General features: G+C 50.9%; 1 protein-coding gene across 1 annotated transcript in view; it reads right to left on the bottom strand.

Moving 5' to 3' along the window:
- Positions 1–1,325: 1,325 nt before the first annotated feature.
- Positions 1,326–18,667, bottom strand: part of DAPK1 (death associated protein kinase 1) — a 157,293-nt gene continuing 139,951 nt past the window's right edge. The window contains exons 20-27 of the mRNA XM_081103646.1: positions 17,518–17,740; positions 13,073–13,261; positions 11,238–11,435; positions 10,022–10,160; positions 8,070–8,190; positions 5,611–5,799; positions 2,660–3,888; positions 1,326–2,153 (exon numbers count right to left, since the gene is read on the bottom strand). Coding sequence (XP_080959772.1) covers positions 2,120–2,153; positions 2,660–3,888; positions 5,611–5,799; positions 8,070–8,190; positions 10,022–10,160; positions 11,238–11,435; positions 13,073–13,261; positions 17,518–17,740 — 2,322 coding nt within the window. The 3' untranslated portion in view covers positions 1,326–2,119. The remainder of the gene's footprint in view (positions 2,154–2,659; positions 3,889–5,610; positions 5,800–8,069; positions 8,191–10,021; positions 10,161–11,237; positions 11,436–13,072; positions 13,262–17,517; positions 17,741–18,667) is intronic.

Below are 18,667 nucleotides of genomic sequence, written 5' to 3'. Positions count from 1 at the left end.
ATTTTAGAAAAGTTGAGCACACACATGTAGGATTGCTAGATTAAAAAGGGGCCTTAGAAATCATCATTATTTGACCCAAGATAATTATAACCCAGCTGAGTTACAGGATGAATGTCACAGTTTTTGCTGCATCTTCCCCACCTGCTAGTGAAGACCACCTGGCTACCTGCAGGCAAAGGAGGACCGGACCTGGTGGATTGCCAAGAGTGCTTGTCAGCTGGCAGTTCATGAAGCGTCTGGCTTGTGAGTCATGCATCGTGCTTATTTATTTATTGTTTTGGCAGTATTGCAGATGTCCCCCATCCTACCCCTCTTTGCCCACCACCACCCAGCCCCCGCCTCCCCTCCCCTGGCCTTCACCATTCTGTTGTCTGCGTCCGTTAGCCAGTTCCCTACTCCCACCCCTTCCCTCTGGTTCTGTTTTGTGTCCGTTTAATCTGTCCATTGGATGCCACATAAGAGTGAGATAATATGGTATTTATCTTTTAATGATACTTAACTCTGTCGGAGTAAGAACATTTTCATGCACAATGTTTTCCATCTTCCACTGTCATTTTGGATCAATTTGAGGATATATATAAGAAGGGTTGTACAGTGGGGCCTTGATTTACGAGTGTCCCAACTAACGAGTTTTTTGAGGTATGAGCCGTCTCTTGGCCAATTTTTTGCTTTGAGTTGCGAGCTAAAATTCGGGTTAAGAGCCAGCTTCAGATACCCCACTGCTAGTTGGCGCAGCGAACGTCACAGTGAACGCCACAACATCAGCCCAGCATCACGTGTCATTGTAATGGTGAAAATTTGACATACGAGTAATTTGAGTTATGAGCTCTGTCACGGAACGAATTAAACTCGTAAGTCAAGGCCCCACTGTACTTTGTCTAAGGCCATTAGTTTTCCAGATTTAATGAGGTTTCAGCCCCTGTGTATGAGCCTGGCCAGTGTTTTTAGCTCAAGATCAACTTCTCTGACAGCTCATGATGTCACTTCTTAGAGGGAGCCCGGTCTCTCCTGCTGTGGTTAAGGTCGGGGAACCATTGTTGCCGGGGTGGGAGGGGATACTGCATGCATGCTTGCGTGTATGAGAGAGGGAGAGAGAACACAAAGGGATCTCTTTGGATCTGTGATCTGGAATTCTTACAAATCTCATTGGGTATGAAAATTATGCCCAGGAGTCCTTGAGCTAAACTGAACCAGACCTGGGAGTTTAGGTTTCATGACTTTCTGGATTATAGATTCGTCTGTCCCACCACATGCAGCATAGGTAAGTAAGAACAAAGCAAAGGAAAAGAATTCCTTTTGAATTAAAGACCAACTAAAGACAAACTAATGCAACAAGCAATAGTTTATTTAAAAAAAAAAGGGGAAAAAAAACCCAAGAAAAAGAAAAACAAATGACCTTCTTTACTATCTCATAGATTAAGTAAAAATACTTGTATTAATATATATGTATATACATACTGCATATATATATATATATACACACACACACACATATGATATAATATTAAAATTACATGCTTCTCAGGACAGAAGAATTAGGACATGTTCCCCCATATGGATTTAAAACTCTATCACAATTTAAAGTCACTGCAAGGAAACTTGCTTCCTTTATTTTCTTTTGTAGATTTCAAGTACAGGAAGTTATCAAACCAGGATCTCAATGTGGAAAACCGTCTGCTATGCACAAATGACAACGGACTGCCACAAACCGTGAGTCGGGGGTTTTGAGTTCTCACACAGATCTTCGTAGCCCTACAACTGTCAGCCTTCTACCTGAGATGAGAGGGAATGATAAAGCGCCACAGTTTGTCGATTCCACGTGGACGTTCACATTGACGTTTAAACAAAAGCTAACGAATACATGTCATCGTAGCAACAACACTGGCCATGAAATCACTCTAGAGGAGGATTCCTTTTTCCCCTTTCCTTGCCAAATAAAACACAAAAATTGCCGGGGGAAAAACCCAACGCAAATCGGAGGGTGAAGCACCTCTGGCGATGATCAGCATACAGCAAGGAGCAGAGGGGAGCGTTTCCTTCGGGACAGCTCCTGGCTGACGTGATGATTTCAAACACACCCTCGTCTGCAAAAGGCACTCACATATTGTCTATTTATAAATCATACAGTGGGAGTCCATACATGAGGGGTTTTCCTATAAATATAAAAAAGATAAGCTGAGGACATGATAATATAACAAAGAAGAGTATGAAATGCACATTTTGGATAAATGTGCGCTTTTTATTTAAAGGACAATCAATATAATCGTTAAAAATTTTTCCATTGAAAAGTTAGGGATTCCAGTAAAATTATCAGTCAGAAGCAAGGTACTAGAGGCTGAGAGATGGAGTCCAGAACAGGGAGAGGGGGGACACTAGCTTCTCAAATGGCCAAACGAACGGGTATGATTAGCTCTTAAACTAGAACAGACCGTTCACTCACAATGGAATGTGTGAGAGGGAGGAAGCGGGGAGGGAGGGAGGGAGGGAGGGAGGGAGGGAGTAGCAGAGAAACAGGTGCACCAGGAGGGAGGGGGGTGCCCTTCGGGAGGGAGGGGGGCATAGGAAGGGGAGCATCTGGAATCTCTGGGGGGAAAGATGGCTGCATCCCCCTTGCTTTTGCAGTTTGAAGACACCCTGCCCAAGCCAAAGCTGCCCTCACCTGGACACGACCGAGCTAATGGAATTATAAGACGTGCCGCTGTTGCAGCTCGAGGCGTAGGCCTCCTGGCCGTTGCCATCGAGGTGGATTTTGAACACAGGGGACGCCTTCAGTAGGAAGTCTGCCGCGTCTCGGCGCCCCAGCTCCCGCAGTTTGGACATGAGGGTGCCGACCGTGCTCTCGGGGTAGGAGGTCCACTCCCGGAGCAGGGCGTGGACTGGGCTCGGGAGGAACTCCTTGGGAGCCCCGTTGTTGGTGTTATACTTGGCCACGAGGTCAGGGAGGCCCAAGTTCATGGCGAGAAGGCACCAGTCCTTCCCCATGGGATCCGGCGGGTCCAGCAGGCGACTAAGTTTCCTCCGCGTCAGGAGGTTCAGATCTGACGCGTGGATGTCCATCCCCAGGCTGGCCTGTGCGTAGATGTCGTGGCAGCCGAAGCACATGATGCTGCTGAAGCTTTCCTTGTACCCACCCATGGTGTTGGTCAGCGAGGTCTCCCTCAGGGTCTGCGCCCGGAAGAAGTCCCGGGGCTGGTAGATCATGACGGGCTCGTGGTGCTCCCTCAGCTGCTGGGGGCTCAGGTAATGCTTCACCGTCAGCAGCCCTGGCAGCGTGGTGGCCATGACGTTCTCGATGGTGCTGCACACCGAGTCCAGCAGGAGGCAGCACTTGACCTTTTCCGTCTCCAGCCCGCGCACCTGGACCTCGATGCCCTGGCCGTGGTTGACCAGGAGCACCAGGAGCTCGGCCCCGCGGTTGGCGATCTTGCAGCCGCTCACCCACAGGCGAATGTCTGCGTCTCCCTCGGCGCTCTGTTGGTGGATCCACCGGCACAGGTTCACCTGGACCTTGTGAAAGATGCCGCACGGGAAGGGGGCGAGGTGCTCCACGGGGACGATGCGCACGCCGCCGTAGACCATCACCTCGTCCTCCTCGTCCGTCCAGGAGCGGTGCAGGTTGTCCGTCTTGATCAGGGCGGGGATGTCCACCATGGTCCCACTGCTCAGGTCCCGGGCACAGATGTCCATGGCATCGAGGATCTGCAGCAGCTCCTCCACGTCACTGTCGGGCACCAGGCGCTGGATGTCCTCCATGGTGTAGCGGCCCCGGTAATGGTGCAGGGCCCGCGGGGTCTCCACGGAGAGCAGCTTCCCCAGGACGTTGGTGCAGAGCCAGCGGGGGTCCAGGAGCAGCACGTCCTGGACCGTTTCACTCTGCATGATGTTGATCTGCCAGAGGAGACAACGACAAGTCACACAGAGGAACCTAAATGAACAGGCACCAGCTGCTCAGAGAACAAACAGGCCCGAGCAGTGACAGAATCTGAGCAGATGTTGCAAGGAATGACTCCTCCATCATTCGTATGGCTGGCTCTCAAATATCAATTACTAAGCCAAAAGCCAGCTTGAGAAATTTTGAAAAGGCCGTGGACTCTTAAAAAAACAAAACAAAATGTGAGAGATGGCAGCTATGGAATGAGTGATTTTTGACTAGATTCTGTTCCAAAATAAATACATAAATAAGTAAAACCAGCTATAAAAGAAATGATTGGCACATGTGTCCAGAATGGGATTATTAATTATATTGTGGCTATGTGGGAAAATGTCCTCTTTAGGAAATACAGGCCAAAATCTTGTTTTTTTATTTTAGAGAGAGGGAGAGAGAGATAGAAACATCCATGATGAGAGAGAATCATTGATTGGCTGCCTCCTGCATGCTCCCTACTGGGGATCAAGTCCACAACCTGGGCATGTCCCCTGACCAGGAAGTGAACTGTGACCTCCTGGTTTATAGGTTGATGCTCAAACACTGGGCCACACCAGCTGTGCTGTTTCTCCTAACTCATAGAAACAAACGCAGAGAGACAGCTAAAATGAGGAGATAGAAAAATATGTTCCAAATGAAAGCCAGGAACTGAATGAAATGGAGACAAGCAATCTACCAGATAAAGAGTTTGAAACACTGGCTATAAGGCTGCTCAATGAACTTGGGAAAAGACTAGATGAACTCAGTGAGAACTTCAACTGACAGGAAAAAACAATCAGTGCCCTCCTGGGAGCATGTCCATGACTTTCTTCCCTAAACTCTAAGGGTCCCTAGCGACTTGCAACCAGGGGAGCAATGGGGACCAGCAGCTTGTCCCCTGAACCTGACTCAAAGGCCCCCTTTTCTCTGACTTTTCATTGAGCCAATAGCAGCCCTGCCTTGGCTCATTTCTTTCCCATAATGTTCCTAGAGAACAAAGCAGCCCCGCCTAGGGTCTCTTGTTGCTTCTTCTATGCTAATCCCTTCTTGCTTCTTCATGTCCCAGCGTTAATAAACATATTCTTAAAATCACAAACACACACCAATAAGACCTAAAGAACACAGTAACTGAAATGAAAAAAAAAATCAAACACTAAAGGGAATCAACAACAGATTAATTGATGCAGATGAATGAGCCAGCAAACTGAAATAAATGAAATAGAGACTAAAAAAATAATAGAAAAGATCAATAAAACTAAGAGCTGATTCTCTGAACAGGTAAACAAAATAGATAAACCTTTAGCCAGATTCATCAAGAAAATCAGAGATAGGGCCTAAATTAATTCAAAAAGGAAAGAGAAGAGACAACCCACACCACAGAAATACAAGGGATTGTAGGAGGACAGTATGAGCAATGATACACCAACAAATTTGACAACCTAGAAGAAATGGATAAATTCCTAGAAACAGAATCTTCTAAGACTGAGTGTTGTTTCTAGCAATCAGTCTGTTCATATTTTCTGCTTCTTCCTGATTCAGTAATCAGAAAACTCCCAACTAATAAAATTCCAAGACTAGAAGGCTTCACAGGTGAATTCCACTAAGTGTTCAAAGAATTAATACCTATCCTTCAGATCTGAAGAGGGAAAGCTCCCAAACTCAATTGCCCTGACACCTGGAGCCCTGCCCGGCTGCAGAGCTCTCACCTCGCCGGCACTGTGGAGCTGCTGGGCGATGCCCCGGAGGTCCTCCTCGCTGGCCAGGGGGTTCAGCTGGTCCTGCACGTCGTACACAAACTGCTGCAGTGACATCAGCTGGTTGGGCCCATTGAGCTTCCTCCAGGACGGCAGCGTGGAGATGATTTTCTCACACAGGTGAGTCATCGGAGGGCAGACCTAGAACATGCAGACACGACAGGTCAATTTACAGCTGTGGGGACTCGGCAGGAGACCGGGTTTTCACGGGGACTGTTGAAAGTTTTCAATTTAGACTAATTCTTGGTATTGGCTTGAAATGGGTTTTTAATCTTTTAACGTGATTAAATAAATCAGTCTGCTACAGACTCATCTACCCAACCACAGCTTCCTAACTAAAAGCTGCAGCAGCCATACCCTACACTCCATCACTCATGAGACTGTCCCCTGGTGGACAGTAGCTTTTAGGTCAGCTAAATTTCACTCCTTATTAAAAAACACACACAAAATGCCCAGGATACAGGCAAGTTCGAACTGCCTGACCTCAGGAATGGAGGGTGTGTGTGTGAAGTGGACATTGTGCCACACCCTGAAAACACAGTCTCATTCCATTTGTTTATTATTTTATGTCCTTCAACAAATGTTGAATTTTTTTCTACCTTTCTGCATTTTTTAAATATTTCACAAGTTGCTTTTTTGTATCATTATCTATATATACAATCTATTTATATAAAGCCCTAATATGCAAATAGACCAAATGGCGGGACAACCAAACAGCTGGTTACTATGATGTGTGCTGAGCACCAGAGGGCGTGCGTGGGACATGGTGGGCATTGGCCACCGGAGGGATGGTGGAGCTGAGTGGGGGCGCCAGACCAATGTGGGGCACTGGTTGCTGTCATTGGGGCGAGCCTCTGGTGGTTACTGAGAATTCTTTGCTCCCGCTTGCTGTGGTCCTGCCTGGCGCTTATACCCACTGTCGGGGCCTGGTGCTGGTGCCAATCGCTTGGTGCTGTCAGTGGGTGTGAATGGTGGCTGCCGGCCCAGATCACCCCTCAGGGGGTGATCTTGAGGGGCAATCGGGGGCAGCAGCTGCCGCTCGCACCCACTGACGGTGTTGGCCCTGCTTGCACCCGTTGCTGGCACTGGCCCCAATTGCTCCGCGCTGTCAGCGGGTGCGAGTGGGGTCAGTGCGTGGGAGCAGGGCTACGGCTGGAGAGGCCTGGCGGGGGCTCGAAGGATGGGCCGAGACCCTCCCTGTGCCTACTGCAGCCTCGCAGCCCACAGTTCCTTTCAAGATGCACAAATTCGTGCACTGGGCCCCTAGAGTGTGTGAGTGTGAGTGTGTGAGTGTGTGAGAGTGTGTGAGAGTGTGTGTGTGTGTGGGTGTGTGTGTGTATGTATGTAATTTTTTAAATATATTTTTATTGATTTCAGAGAGGGAGATAGAAACATCAATGATAAGAGAGAATCATTGATCAGTTGTCTCCTGCACGCCCTCTACTGGGAATTGAGCCTGTAACCTGGGCATGTGTCCTTAAGTGGAATCAAACCTGGGACTCTTCAGTCTGCAGGCTGACCCTGAATCCACTGAGCCAAACCAGCTAGGGCTGTATCATTATACATTTTATTTTATTTATTTTTTAAAATATATTTTATTGATTTTTTACAGAGAGGAAGGGAGAGGGATAGAGAGTTAGAAACATTGATGAGAGAGAAACATCAATCAGCTGCCTCCTGCACACCCCCTACTGGGGATGTGCCTGCAACTAAGGTCCATGCCCTTGACTGGAATCGAACCTGGGAACTTTCAGTCTGCAGGCTGACACTCTATCCACTGAGCCAAACTGGTTAGGGCTCATTATATATTTTAAAAATTTATTAAGTTCATTGGGGTGTCATTGGTTAATAACACTTTGTTTTAGTAGTAAAATTTATACCATCTATATATTGCACTGTGTGATCACCACCGAAATCTAGTCTCCTCCCACCACCGTTACTGTAAGTTTGACCCCTTTAGCCCTCTTCATCCTCCTCCAACCCCCTTCCCCTCTGCTAACCACCTTTCTGTTCTGTCTGAGTCTGTTTTGTTAGATCATTTGTTGCCTTCTGTTTTATATCCCATATATGAGGGAAATCATATGGGTCTTCACTCAAGTCACTTTTGAATTGCTTTTGCAATGTGTAAAAAGCAATTTTACTTTTAAACAAACCACTAAAACTATCAGAATTTCCTCCACTCTAACGATGGTCCACTTTGTCCATAACAACCCCTTCCCCCCGCGGCCATCTCCTTGTCTCTCTGCTCTTTCTTCCCCGACCCAGAGCAATAGATAAAAACATGTCCATGCAGCCACCTCGCACTGGGTCCCCTGAAAACTGAACCAAACCAAGAGGGCAGCCCACCTCCAGGGGTCACCGGGTGGCTGGGCAGAGGGAGGTTCCTGCCCTTCGCAGGCATGCATACTCACGGAAACAATCTGGCTCCGTATTTCTTGCAGGTGATTTCTAAGTACCTTCATGTCCTTCGACCCAGAAGCCCCAGCATCCAGAACAAACAGCTTATTTGAAATGTGAAGATCATTGCCAAACCTAGGAGGGAAGCGCAGGGGCCTCATCAGAGCCACGCGGTCTCGCCAGGTGTTCCCTCGGCCGGGCCCAAGGCTGGTCGGAGGCCAGGAAGTCCTGGCAACCTTCAGAGGGCCCCTCCCTGCTGTCCGCCGGGCTCTGTAAGGTCACACAGGAGCAGAGGCCTGGAGACACCCGTGTGCTTCCAGACACGCGGGCAGGCACCTCGGGCCCCACAAAATGGCAGGAACACGGTGCAGGAAAGGTATCAGCTGCCCTGATGCAGGAAAGGTGAGGCTCAATGTGCTCACCTTACAGGTTACGAGAAGAGATGCTGTTGCAGTTGATGGAGCAAGAACAGAGGGATGAGCATGAAAGGTACAAAACTCAGATCTAAAAACGTAAGCAGAAGCCCTATTTTCACATCAGGAAGAAAAGAGGTAATGTCTTCAGTTGAGAGGAGTTGAGTTACTAGCACATTGCACAGAGCTGCAGGTTCAAGTTTTCTGTTGACAGGTACTAAGTAGAAAAAAAGGTAGGTTTACAGCTGTGAGTGTGCAAAACACAGAGTTTATTCTTGCATTATTATTATTATTTACTAATTGTTGTATTATTTTCCATATGAACAACTGTAGGCTGACTTTTGCCCTGCTCTGTATTTTTAACAGGTGACCCTGAGTGCATCTATATTTATAAGGGAAACAAAAGCTTTGCAAAACTACTGGACGGTAAGTGCATTCTGCTATTCTCTGTTGGACTCCTCCCCACCCCATTTCAGAGAGTTGGTCAGGACCCCCTGAGTGAATTTCATAACCCAGTATTTTTTAAAAAATATATATTTTGTTGATTTTTTAACAGAGAGGAAGGGAGAGGGATAGAGAGCTAGAAACATCGATGGGAGAGAAACATCAATCAGATGCCTCCCTCACACCCCCCACTGGGGATGTGTCCGCAACCGAGGTACATGCCCTTGACTGGAATCGAACCCGGGAACCCCAGCCCGCAGGCCAACGCTCCATCCACTGAGCCAAACCGGTTAGGGCATAACCCAGTATTTTGATAACTATTGATCAGTGGTATCATTAGATAGTCATAAAAAACCCAAAGCCCCTGACAGCTCAGACAACTAAGAGAGCTAAGGGTCTCAGGTGCAGCATGGTGACCATAGTTGACAACGCTGCATTTCACAGTTAGAATCCCTAACAGAGTAGCTCTTAAAGGCTCTCGTCAAAAGGAGAGAGACCTAGCTCGTTTGGCTCAGTGGATAAAGCACCGGCCTGCGGATTAAAGGGTCCCGGGTTCAATTCTGGTCAAGGGCACATGTCTGGGTTGCAGGCTCGATCCCCAGTGTGGGGTGTGCAGGAGGCAGCTGATCCATGATTCTCTCTCATCGTTGATGTTTCCCTCTCTCTCCCTCTCCCTTCCTCTCTGAAATCAATAAAAATACATATTAAAGAGAGAGAGAGAGAGATGTAAATGATGATGTTTTAATTCACTAGGTGGTGGGACTCCTTTCACCATGTAAATACGTGTCACGTCACCACAATGTATACTTTAAGTATCTTACAATCGTATCTGTCAATGATGCCTCAAGAAACTGGGAAAAACCCCCACATAAAACAACTAAAGGCAGCGGTACCAGGAGGTGCTGAAAGAAGTTAGAAGGCTGTTGCTTTTTATTCTGTGTTATTTTCTTGTTTGATTTGTAATATGTGTATTCATTGCTTTGATAAAAATGAAAAAGACAACCAAAAGGCCACCAAGGAAAGAGGCCTTTACGCCTCTGCCTCCTCTCCCTAGTTCACAGGCCTTCGGCTGCATTGGCCCCCGGACCCCGAGGCTGCCCCTTCCTCACCTGTTCCTGATCTCTTTCAACAAAGCCGTGTCTTTGTCGTATCCAAACTCGCCTCCAGCCGGACGGGGAACGTTCATGATGTCGGCGTGCGTGGCCACCAGGACGACGCGGAGTGGGTTCTTCAGCTTGCCGCCGAAGGCTGGGGGCGGAGAGCACAGGTTCAGAGGCGGGCCCCCCTTCCTGGCTGCCTCTCCCCCCAGGTGCGGTGGGGTGAGCTGGCTTCACTCCCCTCTGTCTCTCCAGGAGGATGTGCCACCTGCCTGAGGACACGAGGCCACAAGCCCGCTGCACACTGTAACCTCTGGGCCGTGGGCTGCCAGTAACAGAATGAGCCTGTTTTCTGGGCCTGGCGGAAAGATGCTCAGAAATGGACCAGAACCGACCACAGAACACAAGGCAGCTTCTCAAATCTATCTCCAAATGGGCCCAGCTTGCAGGGTGAAGGGAGATCTAACCTCTGACCCGGGTCACCCTTAATAAGACCAAAGAAAGCCCCTGGATGCAGGGACACCCCAGAAATGACTCAGAAGGGAAACTGCAGTTCACACAGATGGCCTCTCGCTTCTGGGAGTGTTTAAGACAAAAACATGGATAAAAGAGAGAGAGAGGGAGGGAGAGAGAAAGAAAGAGATTAAAGTGATGGTGCCCCGTGGGGGTGAAGCTCAGTGTATCTGGTTATGTGTGTGCTTTTCAAAGTAAAAATGACTATTTGAGTTTTGTATTTCACCAGAGAAGGCTGCTGCTTCTGTTGTAGGAAAAGGACATGCCATCTTCCCCTCGAGAATAAAGTCAATGCATCCAGTCAACACGGTCCCTTTCCTTGCATGTGAGGGAGCCACAGAAGGCAGGAGAGCGCGTTCCGCTTATGAATTATGTACCCAAGAGGCAAAGGTGCCGTAGCTGTTGAAGGAGGTATTCCACTTTGCACCCAGCAGAAGTGCCCACAGCCCCAAAATAGAGAAAGAGAGAGAGAGAAACGGCCCTCAAGGAAAAAGCTCAGAATCAGGCCCTGGGGGCAGAAACATGTGATCATGAGACAACTCCCTGCAGCACGAAATGAACGGCTGGCCCTCGGGGAACCGCCAGAGTGCAGACCTTCCTGCAGGGAGGAGGGGCGCAGGGAGCTCCGCTGTGAGCCACCAGCGGTCGGAGCCGAGCCTGGCGGGCAGCAAGGCCAGCGAAGGCTGCTCGCTGGCCCAGGGGTGTCTCCGCTTACCTATGGGCTCCTCAACCGGCACAAGAGACTTCAGGAAACTGAGCCAGAAAACCACTTGATTCAGCTGGATCTCATAGGGTTCTTCTAGACTAAAAACGATGACATGGATTGACGTGGGGTCATTTGCAGCAAAATAATCATACGAGCAGAAGTAGACAGGGTTTCCTGAGAACTCCCACACGCTGAAATCGCCAACCCCTACGGAGAAAAACAAAGATGACGGTCGGGAAACGCCACCACCCAATTTCAGGCGCAGTTTTTCTAGCAGGTGAAGGTTGCCAGCAGGGGCAGTGCCATCCATAGCATTCATCCGTGGATCTAGACATCTACTTAAGACACTGTGGATGGATCACGAGAATTACCGTGTTTTCTGTTCTAAGGCTTGTGGCCAATCTCGAGAATTCTTTAGAAAGATATTAGCTTGTAAGAACATGTAATACCTTCAAAATGCAATGAGTATTTAATTTTAAAGCGTGCCTTTAACATTTATGTAAAATGTTTTTTGTAACTCATTCAATAGAAATCTGGCCACTGGGTAAAGCTAGCAATAAAACTACTGGTCCGCAATGTGTTAAGTGTAGATCTATGTATGTAACACGGCCATATCTTTATGACGTATGCATTTTGGAAGATCCCCAGGGCTTTTCTAGAGCCTCCCCCTGGAGCACAGGCATGCAAGGTCTGGCAGCTAAGGCCTCAGTGTGCAAAGTTCTGGAACACAGAGAGAGGCCTTGAGCCCTGGGAGGCAGGCTTGGGGTGGGGAGGAGGCCTGTGCAGAGCAGGGGTGAGGGCAGAGCTGGTAAGTGCGGAGGACGCCCGTCTCTTTTCTCTATGCTGCAGGGCCAGCTTCGCTAGAACATTCAGCTTTTAAGGGAGCAAACTGTGCATGGACTTGAATTCTGTTTCTCACGGGTTCGGGATCATTTAAGGGTCTCCACGAAGAGGCTCCCGGTGGCCATTTTCTGAGTCCCCCCCTGCCTGTGCCAGATGCTCTACCAGGGCCTTTCATAAACATCAGCTCATAGAACCCTCAGGAGTAAGGGAACTGAATCTCAGAGGAACGGCTGCATCGTTGTTGTAAACCGGCCTCCACAAGCGGGCGCTGTGTCCACGCGGCTGGGGCTCGAGCCCGGGGTGCCACGGGGCAGAGGCGGTGGCTGGAGGAAGCACACCATCCCGGCAACCTGGGAAGCTTCACCTCCTTGGAAATGTCTGACGGCAAAGAACACACTTGAAGTGTTACTTATGAAAAAAGATTGCCTGTGTCTATGTCAGAGCATTAGGCATGCGTGTAGATGCGCTTAAAACTAATTCTTCTATATTGGGTATCAAACCACCAGAGGGATTGTATTTTATGGGATTTCCCATCAAAGTGCATGTTTAGCTCTACTTTAACAAATGTATTAGCCCTGGCCAGGTAGCTCAGTTGGTTAGAGTGTCATCCTGATACCCCAAGGTTGCAGGTTCAATCCCCAGTCAGGGCACGTACAAGAATCACCAATGAATGCATAAATAGGTGGAACAACAGATCAATGATCAATGTTTCTCTCTCAAATCAATCAATCAATTAAAAAATGTATTTACTTGACAGTCATTTATTAAGCACCTACTGTGTGCCCTGTGCTTTATTAGGAGCAGAGAGTATCACGGTGTTTGGCTTTACTTTTTAGGGGTATTAACCAGCCCTGCTTCAGTCCTGGGTCACTTCCAACATCACTGCACTGGCTCCTCCTCTGCGCCCGTGGGGCTGGGTGCCCCCCGGGCCAGGCTCCCCAGGGGGATCACCTGGCAAAGGGCCGCTGGAGGCCCTTCCCTCTGCGGTGGGCAGGACGTACCGTTCAGATAGGCGTTCTGGATGTCGATGGCCTTCGTGGACTGGTCATCGGCGGAGCAGTGCGGGTGGTGGGACGGGGCCACGAACACCTCCAGCATCCCCTTGGTGAGGCCCGGCTCGAACATCATGCTGCGGCTCCTCACGCTCACGTTCTCGCAGCCCGGGTACAGGTTGTTGATGCTCACGGAGACTGCAGGCGGAGGAGGCAGGTGGGACTCGCACAGGGCACCGTGCACGCCTGCCCGCCCTGCGGCCGCCGCTCCTGTGTTGTCCTCTGGGACATTCCTGTCCCCACCCCACTCCTGCTTCAGGCCCCGGGGTTGCGGTGCCCTCGGGTGTGCTGTGCACAGCACTTCCCAGAGATGCTGGGCTGATTCTTTCTGTCTGCGCCAATCTCCGCCCGCCGCCCCATGCCCCTGCCCCCAAGGACTGCATCTCCCAGGCTTGCTGGCCATTTACTGCTGCGTTGGGTCAGCCAATGGGAGGCCCTGGAGAGGCTGGGAGGAGGGAAGGCTGCCTCCTGGCCCTGTTTCCTGGCTGGTGGCTCAGCCTTTAGCTTCCAGTGTTTTTAGGAGATGGTAACACAAAGGGCCAGCTTTCTTGAGGCAAACAAGTTTCCTGGTCTGTGTGATATAAACCAGCCGATGGGAGCCTCTCGCCCAGGAAAGGAAAAAGGCCTGGCCGTTCTAGTGATGTCAAGGGTCTGGGAGGTAGCAGGGCAGGGCCCCTATGCCACTCCGAAGTGACAATGTCGCTGTTTCTGGAAACAGACCTCCTTCCCTGGAGGCCACAGCACCCCCCACCCCATGCCAGCACAGCCTGCCCCGCCCCCGCCCGTCTCCCCAAGGCGGCCCTCACAGCACCTCATATTTGTGCCACACTCTGCTTTTCCAAGGACATCGTGAATGCTGTTTTGTGAGGGCCAGGAAGTGACTGGTGAGCTGCTGGACTAGGGCTCGGGGCCCAGCCCTGGTGCTGCTGCCCCTGCTGGTGGCTCCCTCAGCCCAGGGCGTGCCTGCCCTGCACCGGGCAGGAGGGCCTGCCCCAGAGCCTGCAGGCAGAGCTCCTGCCCTTTCCAGGCCTCAGGCAGGTCTAGGTGTAACCAAGGAGGAGTCTCTCTCCTCCAGAGACTGTTTGGGTGGAAACTTTACCCACCCCTCGGTGCAGGCCCCCCACTTCGGCATCAAGCACTACAGGCCTCTATGGGCTACCCTTCTCTTCTGCACTTGCCTAGGCCCTCCAGGAGGCCACCTGGCTTTGACCAGACAGACCTGGGACTGAATTACACCTCTGACATTGACCAGGGGTCCCCTTGGCCCACACACTCCAATGCATTCCTAAAATGTCACTTCTATCACAGGAAAGAGTTCCATGCATTGGGGGGGCGGGGGGGGAGGGCAGGGGTGGGAGTCTGCTTCTGAGCTCTCTCTCCTGGCCTATGGGAGTCTTGGAGTTAGGGGGCTGGGTGGATGGAGATGAGGTGAAATGCAGAGCCCGTGCCCCATGCCCTCCTCCCCACTAACTGGCACCAGGCAGGAATGTGCATCCAGCATAGCCAAAGCTTCCACTTTTCCACAAGCAGCAAAGCACTTAGCTTTTTAGTGAAATCTCTTCATTTTCCTTTAAAATTTTAATTGCATTTATTGGGGTCACATTGGTTAATAAAATGATATATGTTTCAGGTGTACAAGTCTGTAATCCTCATCTGTGTATTGTATTGTGCTCACCACCCCAAGTCAGGTCTCCTTCCATCACCACCTTCTACCCGCCCCCACCCCTTCCCCCTTGCTAATCGCCATACTGTTGTCTGTGGCCTTGCGTTGTTTTATTCTTGCTTAATCCCTTCACCTTTTTCACTGTTGGCAGCTAATGCAATTTCCTCTTTCCCCTCCCCCTACTGCACAGCTGCAGCTTGCCAGGCTGCTGGGTTTCAGCCTCTGCCTTCGGCAGAGACGCCTCATGTCTGTGAGCCTTGAGCTGCTTTTCTCTGAAATGGGTTTGACACAATCCATGAGACGTCCAATGAGACGATGTGTGCAGCACCTGGGACACAGGTCAGCGCAAACTCTGTTCATCGCACACCCGCCTTTCCACACGCTCTGGCTTCTACCTAAGCTTTGTTTCTGTCTCCCAGGGAGCAGAGCTCTGTCAGCTGGGCAACCGTTCGGTGTCCCCTGGGCCTTCTCTCTCCGTGTTTCTGGCATTTGTTACTTTCTTCAGTCTTGCATGTCCCCAAGTGGACTTTCTTTCAGTCCAGGGACCACAGGCAGCAGAGCTGTGCTTCCTGAGAGAACAAGGACCTCAGCCCCCGGAGAAGGGGACAGATCTGGAAGGTGTTCTCCATTCTGGTCAGAAACCAGCATCCTGAGATGACAGGACACCAGGGAGAGTCTAAAGAACAGGACCCATGGGATACAAGAGCTGTGTTCACATCCTAACAGTCCTTTGGGAGAAGCCTGGTCCTCCCTAAGGGGTTACCCTGACACAGAAGTTTGTGGGTTCAGCCCAAAAAGGCCGCTCTGAACCAAGGAAGCCTAGAGAACGAGAAGGAGCCCCCCCGGGAGACCCACAGTGTCTCTGTGCTGGGTGCCCCTGGGCTGGCTCGTTTGCTCCAGAGAACCTTCTGTCACTGAGCCCCGCGCCCCAGGTCTACGCACCAGCTGACGGGCGCGGTTACACCCGGGAGACGTACTGAGTTTAATTTTATCAAGAATCTACTTCCAGATTCTCCCGGGTGTGGAAAACTGACCCTGAGGAAGATGAATGGAGCTGTTTCTTCTCGGTGCTAGGGTTGAGCAGCAGTTAAAATCTGTCCCTCAAGGGGCAGCCAGCGGCCACTTGATGTGTGGCTGGTTCAGTGTAGCTCACGGGACCTGGGCCATAATCCACACACCCAGTGAGGACTAAAAATTCCAGACCATAGATCCAAATAGATCTCTGTTTCTGGTCTCTCTGTCCTACACACACAGTCTCCGCCCTCCCTGCTCCCTAACAGTGGTTCAGACTGACCTTGGCCCACAGCAGGAGAGAGCTGGCCTGCCTCCCTCTGGGTGACACCACAGAGCTGGCCTTGAACTAGGAACACTGGCGAAATTACAGTGGCAAATGGAAAGTGTGTGCACACAAAGCCCTTACTCAGAGGTGGTGTCGTTACTAAGCCGGGGCTCAGGAGCCACTTTGTGAGCTGCCTGCTGTGTGACTCGGACAGCCTACTTCACCCCTCGCGGCTTCTGTAAAACGGTGGTAAAAATACCCCATAACCCCGACTCATGGATGAAATGAGGTTTCACACGGCCGCATTTTGCCCAGCTCCTGTCACACAGTTTGTGCTCGGTAAGTATTAGCAAAACCAGTTAGCAACTTTGTCATCATTCTAATTAAAAATCCATTTTGGGTTATTTTTATCTCCAAGTTTCTGCTGTGTTCAGACAACAAGTTGAAAGGGCATATAAAGCTCAGTCACCTGTCCGTCACACGAACGCCCCCAGACCCGCCTCCTCCTGGAGAGAAGAATTACATAGAAACCCAAACTATAAAACATTTGTTTTCAGCCTCGGGCACCGATACGACAGCTTTGCGATATGATGCACAGGAAATGAGCCCCAGGCACAAGGCTTCAAAGTTGATGTTGCTTAGGAAACTCTTGGAAGGTCTCTATTCTTATCTTAGCAACACTTAAGCCCCCTGCTCTAAAGTGGGGTTCTGCAGAAAGAACACCCAACTGCACACCTTCCTCTTGCTCATGGCGGTGTTTCTCCCTGGGGAAGGACAGGCAGCCCCGAAGCTCTGGGTGTGAATCACTGCTCACTGTGCCTGAGGAGGCGGGGGAGGCAGCAAAGCCTGCTGCCCTGTGTTTGTGAGCAGAGGGACCACTGGGAAAACCACTGAGCCGCTCCGAGTGTGTGGGATGCTGATCCCACGTGAACCCAATGTGTTGCTCTGTCTCCCTAGAGCAGTGGCTCTCAACCGTGGCTGCACATCAGAATCACCTGGGAATCTTTTTAAAATCCTGATTTCTGGGCCTCATCCTCCGGAAATTCTGTTTCTTTGTTACTAATGTTGTGGCCCCACCCCATCACAAAGAAACAGAATTTCCGGAGGATGAGGCCCAGAAATCAGGATTTTAAAAAGATTCCCGGGTGATTCTGATGTGCAGCCAAGGTTGAGAGCCACTGTCCTAGAAGGAAGCATGGGGGAGGAGCCATTCCGGGGCCAACATTCGGTCTGTGCCCCCAACTTCAGTGAGGCCCTTTCCTTGCTGTTCTGGGGGCAGCTTGCAACTGCTGGGCAATAGCAGGGCAGATACCAGGCACCTCACAGCCACCAAGGCGCTGGAATCCAGTTGGCCCGGGACCCAGGGCCCATAAGCTCACCCTGGACCCTGACCCAGAGAGGGCAACCCCCAGCACCTACTGCAGAGCCTGGGGCTGGGGTGGGGGCGCCTACCTGCCGGCTTGGAAGCCAGGGGCGAGGGCGGGAACCTGGTGGAGTTGGTGGAGGAGAGCCGGGGCCGGCGCCGTCGGAAGAAGCTCCTGAGCAGCCCGCACTTGAGCGACTCCACCAGCGTGGTTTTCCCCGAGCCCGAGTGGCCGAACAGCTTCAGTTTGATTCTGGGCTGCAGGTTCTGTGTGGGCCGCAGCTGCTGGATGAAGAGGCTTCGGTGCGTGTCCTAGCAGATGACAGAGGGCCTGTCAGTCACCACCAAAGAGACGGCCCGAGCAGGCGGCAGTGCTGGCTCCCAGGGCTCCGCACCCCTGGCCGGGTCCTCCTGGCCGGCCATTCTCACCCATTTTGTCCTGTCCTCAATACATGTTTGCAAAACTCACGTAAAGTGCATGTAACATACAATTCACCACCTTAACCATTTCGAAGTATACCATTCAGAGGCTTTAGGACATTCACCATGTCGTACAACCAGCTGGTCGAATCAATCCTCGTTCTCTCAATTCCCTCGGATCGCTCACTTCTCTCCTCTCAATTTGCCTAAGAGCCGAGCCTAGTCCCAAAGTGCCCAGCCTCGTCCAGGAGGTTGGAGCCTGGCCTAGCCCCAAGGAGTGGGGTTGAGGCCTGAAGAGGTAGAGCTGGTCCTGAAATGGTGGGCCTACACCCGTAGCCCAACGTAGCCCCCAGCCCGGTATAGCTGAGCCCGGACCCGAAGGGCGGAGCCAAGACCCTCAGAGCACCTGGCTCAGGTGGGCTGTTCCATGAAGACGGGTGGTGTAAATGATTCAACTCAGGTGCACCCCGTAAGAGCGGGCCCGAGGCAAGCGCCTTTCTTTCGGTCTCCGTGTGATCGCAGAACTGGCCAGACCACTGCTTCCAGTTCTAAACCCTGGGAGGCGCTGACTGACTACCCGGCCTGTTAACTTTCCCCGCTGACAGCCAAGCAAGCTCATCTAACAGCCTCAGGGCTCTCCCGAGGGCTATGAAGTTCCCACCTGTTTTCTATTGAAGTGACCCTTCTTTCTCCACAGGGCCACACTGCCCCCTGGTGGGCAGGTAAACCACCTACAGAGACAGTTTTAGCTCTCAGGTTGGGGGACGCTTCTGGCAGTGGGCCCAGGTGCCCAGATGTGTATGAACATGGTCCTGAGCA

The sequence above is a fragment of the Myotis nattereri genome (genome assembly GCF_964212035.1).
Source record: "Myotis nattereri genome assembly, chromosome: 12".
In the NCBI taxonomy this organism is placed as follows: domain Eukaryota; kingdom Metazoa; phylum Chordata; class Mammalia; order Chiroptera; family Vespertilionidae; genus Myotis; species Myotis nattereri.
The sequence above is the reverse complement of the archived record's forward strand: the minus strand, read 5'-3'. Positions and strand labels throughout refer to the sequence as shown.